Genomic DNA, 13,096 nt, shown 5'->3' with positions numbered 1-13,096 from the left:
CCATTTCTTCTCACCCTTGTATGGCAGCCTGCCACTGACAAAACACAGGCATGCAACTCTTATCTACATCCTCCCTCTGCTGAGATAAGTGATGTTGTGGAGTATATATGCATTTAAGACTAGACACTGTTTCCGTGTTGTGTAAGTGAGCAATTAAAATAAATTTATGACACATATTTGTGGTAATAAAACATTTTATTCTATAGACAGGCAGCATCTTGCCCACAGTGGCACAGAACAAAACACATATTCTGGCAGATTAGTAAAAAAAAACAAAAAAAACAATTACCACTCCAGAACTCCCACTAGTGTAATTCAATAAAATTGCTATCATTAGCCTTAAGACCTTCACCTGTTCAGTAAGTTCAGGTGAATAGCTGAAGAGTGTTTCATTGTTGGAAATAAGACAGATTCATATTTCAAGAAGCAATGCAAACGTGTATGATTGAAGCCTCCTAACTTTAAAAGCAGTAACCTCCTTTTCAGTCCTCTAGAGCTAAAACCCAACTCACTTTTTTTTCTCTGTTTCGCATATCTGTTTCTCCTGTGTGCTCGGGCAGTGAAGAAAAAAAACAACATAAAAAGCTTGAAGAAAGAATCAGTCAGTCATGGCGTCCGTTAATCTTGCAGTTCTCCTTGTCTCCTCTCGCCGTCCTCTAAGTCCTACAAATAAATGCACAGAAAGGCAAGAAATGATTGAAGTATGTTACGTTGACGTTGTTGGCTGCCTCAGATCTTCGTAATTTAGATGTTGTTACAACTGTTTCCATAGCAATGACCAGACAAATAAGTATTACTGTATGTTACTACATGCAGCGTGGGACAGTTATCTCACCTGCTGGGCATTATGAATGGGCGTCCTTCACTTGGAGATTTTTCCAGGGCTGGTTTTCGGGACACTGTCCTCCCCTCTGGACTCAAACAGGCTCTTCTTACTGGTGATGTCCACATGTCTCAAATCCTACAAATACATAATCATCACACATATTTCTACAAGGTAATCAACCCTCAATACAACAGAGACAGAAAAGAGAAACTTATATGCTCTATTTATATTCGGATATGTGTCAGACTTGTACATATACAACATATACAGTATATCCTGCTCAGGACACTGAGGCACATACAGTATGAACAGCACTGACAGAGTACTACTGCCCTCTAGCTGCCACATGCTGCACTTGTATAACTTCTCACATGACGCAGTTGTAGCAGGCATGAAACATGCAACTGGCCTTACAGGGGGACTGTGTGAAGACCCAGAGTGGTTGGGCTTGTTGAGCCAGCGGTTGATCCGGTCGGACATTCCTGATGTGAAGCTCCTAAATTCCTGTGACAGACAGAGATGTGAAATAAGAAACGGCACATGCTTATGAGATTAGTGCACACACTGATTGGCATCTGACACAGAACAAAAAGTGGATTGTGAGCACTGAACGTACCTGTCTGGAAACTCCCGGGCTGGTGGGGATCGCTGCCGGCTGCTCCCTCTCAAAGAGGCCTCTCTTCCTGGACACCTCGTCCAGCAGGAACAGGGTCCTCTGGGTCACGTCCGGAGATCGCATCACGTCAGACTTCTAAGCATACATAGGAAGCAGAGTCAAGAGAAGTCAAGTTACTCTGTATTTTGTGGTGACATCAACATGCTGCATGAGAAGAGTCATTATGTTTTGCTGACCTGCGCAGCCTGAGCCAGTCTCTCCATCTTCTCCTGGATGGACCTGGATGAAATCCTCGTCCTGGAGCTGGACCAAACAGAAAACAGAATGCACAGGTCCAAGTGCATACACTTAACTTTGACTCATAACAATAATTCAAACTTTTAGAAGAGGTACAAATAAATACAAACTCACTTTCTCTGGAAAGATGACGCTCTGTCTTCATCTTCATTTTGGTCCTGGTACAAACCCAAGGATACTTCACATTACACAGACTGCAAATCTTAATAATATTATGATGCAATATATGTGTGATGTTTTTACTCAGCGGATATTGAAATACCTTCCTGTGCAAGGTGCGGAGTGTTTCACTAAGAAATTACCATAGATACCATAAAGCCAAGAATCAATCTATATAGCACTATATGAACAAACCTGATGACAGTGTTATCATTATTATCATTTTACATCAGGTGAAAGTAAATTGTTATCTTACTGGGTTGGATTCAAACTTCTTGGAGGCCATCCTCATACTTGCACTGCAACAGAATAAAGCAGTCAGTGATCAAACTGAAGTAGACAGATACAAAGAGGCTCAAAATAAAGACCAGGATGTTTCCTTACCTCCTCTGCAGCGGCGCGCTCTCCTCTTCTTTCTTCCTCATCATCTGCGGAAAACCAGGCATATGTGAATGTGCGTTGGCAGACCTTACAGTCGTCCAAACATCGGCAGCTAATGTGATGTGTTAGGGTGTTAACAAAGCAACCAGTCAGCCGTGAAAGCTGGTAAGTGGCACAAGCAAATTACCATGAACTGATAGTCTAAGAGCTGGTGCGAGATTAAATCGTGTTTTTACAGTCAAATAGGCAAAAGTTTACATTGGCATTCACTGGGGAGATTGTGTGCATACATGTATGTATATGTGTGTGTGTGTGTGTGTGTGTGTGTGTGTGTGTGTGTGAGCTGGATGTGTTTACCCTGAAAGATATAGTCCTGGAGCTCTGTCTGACGAACGCAGGTTTGGAAGTCTGTTCAAAGTTGCTGTTGGAGGGAGAGCCATTCACGCCGGTCTGAGGTAAAGTAAAATCACTTGAAATGTTCTGCTACATAAGATTAGAGTCAGTTGTAATGAGCTCCAGTGAGCATCTCTTCCATCCTTCAAGATGGTACTTTGTACAAGCCGCAGGTGGAGCAACTCTGGAGCCGATGATGTTTTTATTGGAACAAAGGCTGTAACTTTTACTCTTTTAACACCAGAGGGCGCTGTTGCATTATTGTATTGATGAGCAGTGGCGTTAGCACTCACCAAGCACTTTGCAGCTATACTCATTGTGTCAAGCAAAACACAAAGCACAGATAGTTATGTCGTAAAAGATGTAATCTAACAGTGTGCGTGTGTGTGTGTGTGTGTGTGTGTGTGTGTGCGTGTGTGTGTGTGTGTGTGTGTTAAAATACCTCCTGTGTGTGTCCATTCTGAACGGGGCTTTGGGCTCCCGTAGGACGGGGACTCTGGCAGGGCGATGGCCAGTGTTCCCGAGGTGACATGGGGGATGTCGGGGAGCGAGGGCTCATGGGATTTGAGCACACGCTGCCAGAGGGGCTTTTGTCGAGTGAGATGGAGACCGAACTGCAACACCAGAGACACAAGTGAACTGAAAGGTCAGTTGAAGATGTGCATGAGAAAGCAACCAGTGATCCAAGACCAAACTCACAGTAAAGCTGCAGAGTATTAAAGTCTTTATTGCACCCTTTTCACCAGTCTCCCTTTTGAAATATTAATTTCTACAATCTGTGTCTACCCGCAAAGGGATAATAAAGTTACTTAGATGAAGCATGTCTACCATGTCAAAACCCTCTTGAACATATAAAAACATTTTGATCTTTTAAAACAACGAGCTGGCAACATCATCAAATAACCACATTTCTGTCTATGTGAGATTGCATTGTATATACTATAATAATATTCCGATAAATGTACACATATCTAAATAAATGTGTCTATTGAAGACTGGTTTGTGAGCACATATGGTTGTCTTCATATGGTGGATTATTTAAACAATAAACTAAGCCAGTAAAATCACTTTTACTTGGGGAATATCTTGCTTTTGGTTGCTGTTTCCCTGCTCTACTACACTGTTCTTCTCTTCAGCTGCACTTTCATTTCCTTGTGTGGAACAAACAACCTTTATCTTATCTTAGAAAAATGTTTGATCTGTATTTGATCCTTCCTGACGAAACCCTTACATAAGAACAATAGACAAAAAATGCACTCATTAACCTGACAAACTTGCGAGCCGGGTTGGACGATGAAATGGGATCGGGGTCTTTGCCCAACGACTCTCCGTTTTTGTGCTAACAAAAAAACAAAAAGGAGAGACAGTCAGTGTGAGCACACAAGCTTTTGTACAGAGCCACCTGAGACACACCTTGCATTACATAACACTGTGCAGTTATGGCCTTATTTGCAGATACACTGAATTAGAGCTGCCTGCGAGTGTAATAAAAGATAAGGTTCAAATTATGACCTTAAGTACATCTTATCAAAGTTTTATACATGATTTGCATGGTCACTTCATGGGACGAGTCCAGTAAAACGATAGGAGATGATCCAGTATTTTCCTCATTTTCCTTCCTTCTCCTTCCTTCTGTTCTGATGCTTCTATACTCAAGTAACTAAAGTTGTTTAAAACTAGCAAATACGTATGACATGTGTGAGCATGTGTGTGAGCATCATCCACTCTCACTCGGTGTCTGGCTTTGTTCACCTAAATATTGTTAGAAATGTACACTGAGTATTTCCTTCTTACAGAACACGAAACCTTAATAACTTCCCTGGAGGGGAAGAAAAGTTGTTGTAGAACCTAGAAAATGATTAACATGACTCACCCTGCGTGTGGGGTAACAGTTAACTGTGATTAACCACACTGCAGGGTGGCACTACTGGTAGCACCGTGTTATGACCTGAGTGAGGCATTAATAGTTTGGATGTTAGTGAAGGTCTGTCTAGTGTTTTTTTTCTTGTCAAAGGATTTGTCTGTTAGTGAAGACAGTTCATAACCTACTTTGTCATTTTTTTCTGTCATTTTTAGCCATGCTAGCTGCTGTTGGATGGTCAGTCCACCACTTTGGTCCAGACTGAAATATCTTAACAACGTTTTGTACAGACATTCATGGTCCCAAGACGACTTTGGTGATTCCTTAACTTATCCTTTAGCGCCACCAGCATGTCAAAGTCTTCACTTATCCTGTGAAATATCAACATCTATTGAATTGATTAGCACAAAAGTTGGTGCAGACGTTCATGGTTGGTGATCCTATGGCTTTTCATCTAGCGCTATCATCAGGTCAAAAAGCTCAAATAATTCAATTCTTTGGTTCATGACCTGCAAAACTAATGACATTCCCATCAGCCTCAGCTGCACTTAATGTTTTGTGCTAATTAGCTAATGCGAGCATGCTAACATGCTAAACTAAGACGGCAAACATGTCAAACATTACACCTGCTTAACATCAGCATGTTAGCAGTGTCATTGTGAGCATGTTAGCATGCTGGCATTTTGTATTTAGCAGCTAGCATGGCTGTAGACTCTCAGTCGTGATGTCACATGGCAACTCCAGTCGGTTTAAAACTCAAACGACCAAATATTTCTTTCTGCTGAAAGGTAACAAGTGTCTCCATCTTACTTGTCCGTTTGTGGTGTTAGTGCTGCTGCTGCTGGTGGTTGGACTGTAAGAGGCTGTTTTTAGGGGTGGCTGTGGTTTGGATGTGGCTTTTACAGAGGGCAACACACCACCCTGGTCCTCATCCAAGTCCCCCAGCAGCTCCACCCGGGCCCCTCCTCCTCTGCAGGCCTCCGCTTCATCCTCCCCTACCTCCTTCTGTCGCCTCAGCGTCTCCACATGCCTCATCCTCCGCTTTTCATCACGGACACGCAGCATCTCCACGAAGTCCAGCTGCATCTGCTCCATACTGAAAATAAATAGTATGTACACACATGTGAATGACAGATATGTATGAAGGATAGTCTAGAGGCGAAAGGACCTGTCAGTCCTGTGTCTGATCAGGTTTCTCTAATGAAAGGCTCTATAGTTCTTCTCTCTCTTTGAAGACTGCTTCTGCTCCAGGTAATCATCTGGTGCTGTTTTCATACTTTGCATGGATGGCATCAGGTTTTTTCATGCGTTTGAAAAGTGTACAGATAACACACTCCCATGGGGCAAAAGTGTAAGAATCACCTCTCCCTGCTGCTGAAATCCATCCACAAAAAAGGTGAACCATCAGAGAAGAAACTAGCAGCCCTATAGCCATCTTACATACAAGAAACAAAGAGAAAAAGAGAGATGGAGAGATTGATACAGAGAGACAGAAGAAGAGAGTGATAGTAGTAAAAGGAGCTGTGCGTAAACAAGCAGAGAGAAGAAGACCAGAGGAAACACCTACAGCAACAGAGTCATGTTCAGGCAGTCTATAAATCAAGCTTTGGCAAGTACGAATCAATAAATAATTCACTAAATCGTGAGAATAACCTGCTGAGGCCCTGGGACATCTCACTTGTGGAGTCCGTCCCCAAGGTGCTGTCATTGGTGGGTGTGTCTCTGGGTGTTGGGCTAAAGTCAGCATCGGGATCGGCTGTGCTGCTTGAGCTCTTCACCCTCCTCCTCTTCTCCCTTTCCACCTCCTCCTCGTCCTCCCTCGTCCACTGGCGCGCCAGGCTGAGGACGGAGTAGAACGTGGATGTAAAAACAGAAAATGAAACAGAGATAAGGCAAAAATTAAGAAGGGAACCTATTATGCCCCACAAGTCCTTATTTATCTTATACTGGTCCTTTATGCAGTCCCTCAGTTCAGCCTGCAGAAATAAATCCAGTTAACTGCTTGAAAAGGAGAGATTGCGGTTATAATAACGGTTACACAGAACCTGCTTTACTTGTTCATCAACTGTTTATGAGTAGAGTCACAGTTGGTTGCTTGTCTGAGCAACTTTAAATAAACCTTTCAGTCTAGTATTATGCATGATGTGTGCAGAAAACACAGCATTTATTAGTCTGTTGGTGCAGCCAGTTACAGTGCAGCATGTTTCCTCTGTTATTCAAGGGTAAGACTGTACAAATGTTCCAGTTGTCTCTAAAATGATTATTATTCAAACACCACAGCTAAGGTAGAAGTGCAAGTAAGAAATATAATGACACCAAAGGAACGCAGAATAGCACTTTGTTTCATGAGGCTACCATATACTCACCCAGCTGCTGACTTCATATATTATAATGAATATTATAATAGAGGGCTGCTTTTTGTGCTAGAGCTAGCTGAATGAAGTCCAAGACATCTACTGTCAAAAAGCAGCTGCAGGTGGTGCTCTCAACCACATGTGTCATATTCTCTTTAAAACGAGCTCACTGCAGGATATGACCTTACCTGGACAAAGCCGACCAGTTCTTCCGACTGATGGACATATTGGACGAAAAAAAAGAAAAATCAGTCTCTAAAGTTCCCAGGTGCACTTCCCTCACAGAGACAGAGAAGAGTCGACTGACGGGCACCCTGAGCGCGGCAGTCAAATTACAGTCAGCGCGGCACAAAGCAGTCCACCTTTACCCCGGTGCGTTCACTGAGGCGTCACGTGACCACACAGGTAAGCTACCCACCTGAGAGAGAGAGAGAGAGAGAGAGAGCATCTCCATGTATGGTGGAAATGTGGCAGTTATGATAGCTGTGTGGCCATAACTTGCTGCGAGATGAACTAATCTTATTTATTAAAGCCGACACAGCACGCAGGATAATAATTATATATTACATATAATTGAACAGTAATAATGTAAAGTCGATGTATAGGAAATTGTGTTAGCGTAAATCAGCAGTTACTGAACAATCACAGACACAATGAATTACTGAATAAAATTAAAGCAGAAAGAAAGATCATAGCACTGCAGAAAAGACCACAAACCATCAAACTGACAGGACATCAACAGGCACAAGAACAACAAACGAGAACTAAAGTAGAAAAATACATAAAATGAAACAGCAAACAACATCGGTGAGAATGAGCCTGTTAAAGAAATGTCAACTGATGGTCGGATAGTAAAAGTTAAACTGTAACAGTAAAAGTGTAAAAGTCCTGCATTCAAATGTTTACTCAAGCAAGAGTACAAAAGTGTTAGCATCAAAATGCACTCACCAAAAGTAATAGTACTCATTATATGGAGAATGTCCCATTTCAGAATAATGTATATTATTGGATTATAATTACTGATGCATTAATGTGTGCATCACTTTAATGTTGCAGATGGTAAAGGTGGGGCTAATTTGAATGATTTATGATACTGCTGGGTTGCTTGTGGATTTCTCTCCCTGGGGATCAATAAAGTTGAACCATATCCTAACTTATGATAACATATCATAATCTATTTGTTGATTATTTGCACTATTTGGTCCACAAAGGAACTAGTAATAACTAAAGTTATCAAATAAATGTAGTGGAGTAAAAAGTACAATATTTGCCTCTGAGATGTAGAGATGTGGTGGAGTAGAAGTATAAAGTAGCAGAAAATGAAAATACTCAAGTAAAGTACCTCAAAATTGAACTCAAGTACAGTCCTTGAGTAAATGTTCTTAGTTACTTTCCACCACTGGTTTTTGTGCATGTCAGACTGGGTTTTGATGCTTTGTTGCACTGGTCTCTTTACAGTGTGAGTCAGACTGTTTGCTCTGCTGTGTGATGCCACACCTTTCCCAGTGTGTCGGACTCTGACCCAGACTCAGGCTCGGTCCAACACACATACACACACACACACAGACACACACACACACACACACACACACACAACCTCCACCTCACCTGGCCTTGTACCGCACCTGTACCTGCTGTATTGTGTGCAGACCATGAGGCAACAATAAACAGTGTGGGCTACTATTATGATTACAGATAAAGGGCTCATAGCTTGAACTATTAAGATGCTATCATATGGAACTGGTTTACATGTCACTCCCTGGCCAACGAAGCAAGGCATGCATCACTTCTCCGTCGTTCAAACACTGAAGACTGAATTTTGTGTGTCTGTGTTTTTGTGTTGCTGCAGTGTTCACCTTGTGTCAGTGGGGAACTATATTTGGTGACACATGACTACTGCAGACTCTTTGCATCCACCTGGATAAGGCGATGATAAAAGTACCATTACGGAAGCACATTTCAGAGCGTGCTTTATAAGCATGCAAAACAGACAGCAGCTAAAGAGGACTGTTTTACAGCTGTGGACAGGATGCTGGTGTGGACAGCTGGCAGACATGAGCATATCAGCAGAAATGTGCTATCGTGCAGATGTGTCTCTATCTGAGTTTATGTTTGTCCATATGTTCCTTTCACATTCCTCTAATATAAAACAAGACTAAGAGTCTACAGCCATGCTAGCAGCTCGTTGGCCATAAACCAAAGTACAATTTCCCCCCTCGGGATCAATAAAGTATTTCTGATTCTGATTCTGATATGACAAATTGAAATTTTGACTTGATGATGGTGCTAGATGAAAACTCAGGTAATCCATTCAACAGTTGTTGAAATATTTCTGTCTGTACAAAAGTGGTGGGCCATTGTCATCCCTAGAGCCTTGCCACTAGTGTGGCAAAAAACTGAGGGCTGCGCAACTGTGAATTATTTGAGGTGTTTTTACAACTATGACTGAACAAAGACACGTTTGAGCCAAATTTGGAAAAGAAAATGTTTTCGTGCTAGTCCTCTTGCCAAAGGAAACCACATAAATCAGGAGAGGAGGTTGTGTGGCTCAGGTCTCATCACCTGAAGCTGCTCAACGTCCTCCAGGATCCACATTCTTAATATATGTTTACAATCTATCTATAGTTTTGTCATCCTGATTGTCCATACTGTAATTTTACTATATTTGTTCTGTACACACGACAACTTTTGCATCCTGGGAGCGGGATCCCTCCTTCTTCGCTCTTCCTGAGGTTTCTTCAATATTTTTTCCCCCATTAAAGTTTTTTTGGGGGGAATTTGTCCTCATTCAAATCGAGTGTCTGAGGACAGAGGCTGTTGTGTGCTGCACTGATTGTAAAGCCCCTTGAGGCAAATTTGTGATTTAATGACATCTCTAACGAGAAGACCTACTCACCTTATATGTGCCGATTCCCCAGTTTATTTTCATTTAAATAAAGCCATTGTTCATTGAGCACACATTTGCACAGAAAAAAAGAAACACAAAGCGAAGGCACAGAGAAATTAGATTCATTTCATGTGTTTTAATGTCAAATTTCATGTAAATCCAGCTGATGAAGGGCAAAAATAATTTTATTACAGTTCACAAAACCACAGGCCATGCTTATAGTTTATCACCAAGCAAGAATTTCAAAGATGCAGTTTAATTTGGCCATTATCATTATTGGCTTTAATAACATTTGACCTGCTGATTAAGTTAAAATATTATCCACATTTTTCTTATAGAGATACAATCTGCATGTTGTTTTGACTCTTTTTTTTTTTTTTTAAATATCTGAGGTTTGGGTGCAATATCAGTTATGAGAACATTACAAATGCACATAGCATATAGACAAAGTCATTTTAACACCATATCAACGAACAGCAAACAGATCCTTAAGGAAAGTGGAGAAAACCTTTCAGGAGTGTGGGGGGCATCTTCTCACCTCCATGGCAGGAGCATACGCAAGAATGACAGTGTTAGCCAGAAATGCAGGAGCTGCAATAGACCATAGGAAAACAAAACCGATTCAGATGCAGGAGGAGCGATGTCGCCCACACGACACCAGCCCATCACACTCTGGGCTCACTGGGCAGGACCCTTGGCAGCATCGAACATCTTCTTCCTGCCCTCCATCCCTGACATGGCCTCCACATTCTTCCTCCAGTCACTGTCCTCTACTGGCCTCTTCTGCAGACACATGCAGAAGATAGTGTAAGAGATGGCATGAAAGAAGGAGAAAAGACAAGAGACTGTGAAGTAGAGCAGGTTTAGAAAATCTTAGTATCATTATTATCGTTGTTTTTAAGCCTTTGAGACCCATGTTGTCACCTGGGAATCCCCAATGAGAATACTGTATAACCGTACTGGTATAACTGGTTTACGTCTTGTTATACACTCAAAGACACACGCATCCATGCAAGTACACACACACACAGATACACACCAGCACTTGGTAATCCGCACATGTACACACACACACACTGACCGGTGAGCAGAACCGGTGACAAAAGCTTCTCTTCTGTGTACAATGGGATCATTGTCTTGTGTGCCGTTCCTCCTCTCACACACACACACACACACACACACACACACACACACGGTTGCCGCCCTGCACTGACCTACTGCTCGCTATCTCAAACACACCCTTCACACACACACACACACATACAAACACATGTTTCAGGTGTTCCATGGCTCTTAAAGCGCTGACATCATGTGTGTATCTGAAACTTCACAGCAGCTTTGCACGCTTGCCCCAAGGAAGGTTCACATCTTGCTGATTGCGTTCTCTGTGTATATGTATCGCTTTTTTTCTCCCTTCTGCACACACCTTCTCAGTGTCCTCTTTCTTGACAGACTTGAGGTTGGCCCGGAGGTCCATGGAGACTTTGTGCTTGGAGCCCAGCAGCGAGCGAAGGATGGCGTCAGCAGACACACGAACGCGTCGAAGATTAGGCCTCTTGAATTTCCCCCTGAGGTCCAAAACCTTGATGTTCAGGTCTTTAATCTGGATCAGGGACAGAGAATTAAATGGCAATTTCCATTAGTACTGCAGGATTTTCTCATGGTGACAGTTCAGCTGCATATATGCTTATATGATGTAATATTAATAAAAAAATTCTGCCCATAGCACATGGTAATGAGCTGAGGAAGTATTGTATACCTCACGTGTGTTGAGCATGACTTTGGCTTCGATGTCATATCGCTCCTCATCCACCACATCTATCTTGACATGGAGCTCTCTGCAGAGGTCCTATACACATACACACATAAAACATTTTGAAACAATTGGCTGGATTCAAAATTAATATTTAGAGGTTTATTGGTTTTCGATGAAGAGGTGGAGGAAGCAGAGAATTATGTGGCACAGTTCTTGAAAAGATCCAGGTTGAAGAATGGGAATGACGAGGGAGAATTCGGGGAATTTGAGGACCAGTTACCTGCAGCTGCGCGAGGCTCAGGCTGCTGGTGTTTAGAGGAGGAGCTCTCTCTGCCAGATACTTCTGTTTCTCCTCCTCTTTAACCAGGACCTCCTGCTCCAATTCCTCCTTGGCCTTTGCCACCATCAGACTCTGCACAAATAGGAATCAAATGTTTTACCTGTATATCAGTAGGATACAGGACACAGTGCAGCCTCTCAGAACATGACCCCTGCTGCTCTCCTGTGGTCAGACACATGTATTACATTACAGATTGGCAGAACATCTGGGCCCTTGATCTCTTTTACCTTGAGCATCAGCTTCCTTGAAGCTGAGATCTTTGGTTTCCTCTGGATGGAGAACATAATCAGGACATTGCAATTCAAATTAAACACAATTCAAATGTGGGAACTTCACTTGCAGCTTAAAATATCATTATCACATATTCATGTATTGTTTCTGTGGAATATTTGAAAAAAGTGGTCTTACCTCTTGCCTGCAAAAGAAAAAGTGGACAAGTTTCAAAGGAAAGGAAGGAAAAGAGCAAAGATTATTCCTAAACAAAGTTCAGAAATATTAGTTTTGTGTTTGTTTGGATGTCTGTGAATGAGTAAATGGTCTAAAATAAGAACACAAAGCCTGATTACTCACACATGCTCAGGCATCCTGTTGATGAGATCTCACTGGAGGAGAGACAAAAGAGATTAGAAACGCACACTGAACAGTTGGTCAGTGTTTGTTCATCAGCTTGTGGAGGGCCAGATCATCTTGCCACACTTCTCTATGAGCGCTCTCTCGAAATGTGGAGCCTCTTACAATGTATGTAAGCTGTCAGCAGGCCAATCATACAAAACTCTACACACTTACTTCCTCCCTGCTGTACATTTCATGGCTCACAAAACAAATCCAGCATCTCTCCTGCATTAACTCTGCAGGACTTTCCAAAAAGCATGACTTAGTAGAGTTATAGGGACTGTTCGCCCAAATCACACATTCTAGCTATTGAGGTTGTCTAAGCCATTAAGCCCCAACCAGAGGTACTTGTACCACAAGGGTACTTTTGGAGTTGCTTGGGGGTACTCAACTAAAGTAGTAGCTCAACTAAATTTGGAAAAAATAGATACTACAATTTAAATGAAAAGAAATACACCACCACATGTTGAGAGTACAACAGTTAGCTAAAAGTATGGATAAAGTTGAATTAGTTAGCTGAAAGTAGCCTAATGGATAAATGGTTGGAACAGTTAGCTAAAAGTAATGGATAAACAGTTCAAATAGTCAGAAAAAAGTCCTGGCTATATGTTTAA

The 13,096-nt window shown here is 42.0% G+C and overlaps 2 protein-coding genes across 2 annotated transcripts; both read right to left on the bottom strand.

The window, feature by feature from the left end:
* Positions 1-186: 186 nt before the first annotated feature.
* On the bottom strand, positions 187-7,171 carry lad1 (ladinin). Its single transcript, XM_070910942.1, has 14 exons — positions 7,076-7,171; positions 6,187-6,372; positions 5,344-5,629; positions 3,938-4,011; positions 3,115-3,286; positions 2,637-2,729; positions 2,283-2,326; positions 2,155-2,197; positions 1,854-1,897; positions 1,679-1,745; positions 1,443-1,577; positions 1,241-1,330; positions 836-961; positions 187-663 (listed from the first exon to the last, which is right to left on the bottom strand). Exons 1-13 carry the CDS (start codon positions 7,111-7,113, stop codon positions 863-865), a joined length of 1,371 nt encoding a protein of 456 aa, XP_070767043.1. The 5' UTR covers positions 7,114-7,171; the 3' UTR covers positions 187-663; positions 836-862.
* A 3,160-nt stretch (positions 7,172-10,331) lies between these two features.
* tnni1a (troponin I type 1a (skeletal, slow)) lies at positions 10,332-12,154 on the bottom strand. Its single transcript, XM_070909955.1, has 5 exons — positions 12,098-12,154; positions 11,811-11,942; positions 11,534-11,623; positions 11,201-11,377; positions 10,332-10,557 (listed from the first exon to the last, which is right to left on the bottom strand). Exons 1-5 carry the CDS (start codon positions 12,152-12,154, stop codon positions 10,453-10,455), a joined length of 561 nt encoding a protein of 186 aa, XP_070766056.1. The 3' UTR covers positions 10,332-10,452.
* Positions 12,155-13,096: the final 942 nt, after the last annotated feature.

Source organism: Enoplosus armatus, chromosome 8 (assembly GCF_043641665.1).
Source record: "Enoplosus armatus isolate fEnoArm2 chromosome 8, fEnoArm2.hap1, whole genome shotgun sequence".
Lineage (NCBI taxonomy): Eukaryota > Metazoa > Chordata > Actinopteri > Centrarchiformes > Enoplosidae > Enoplosus > Enoplosus armatus.
Note: the sequence above shows the minus strand (reverse complement) of the source record. Positions and strands in the feature narration are given on the sequence as shown.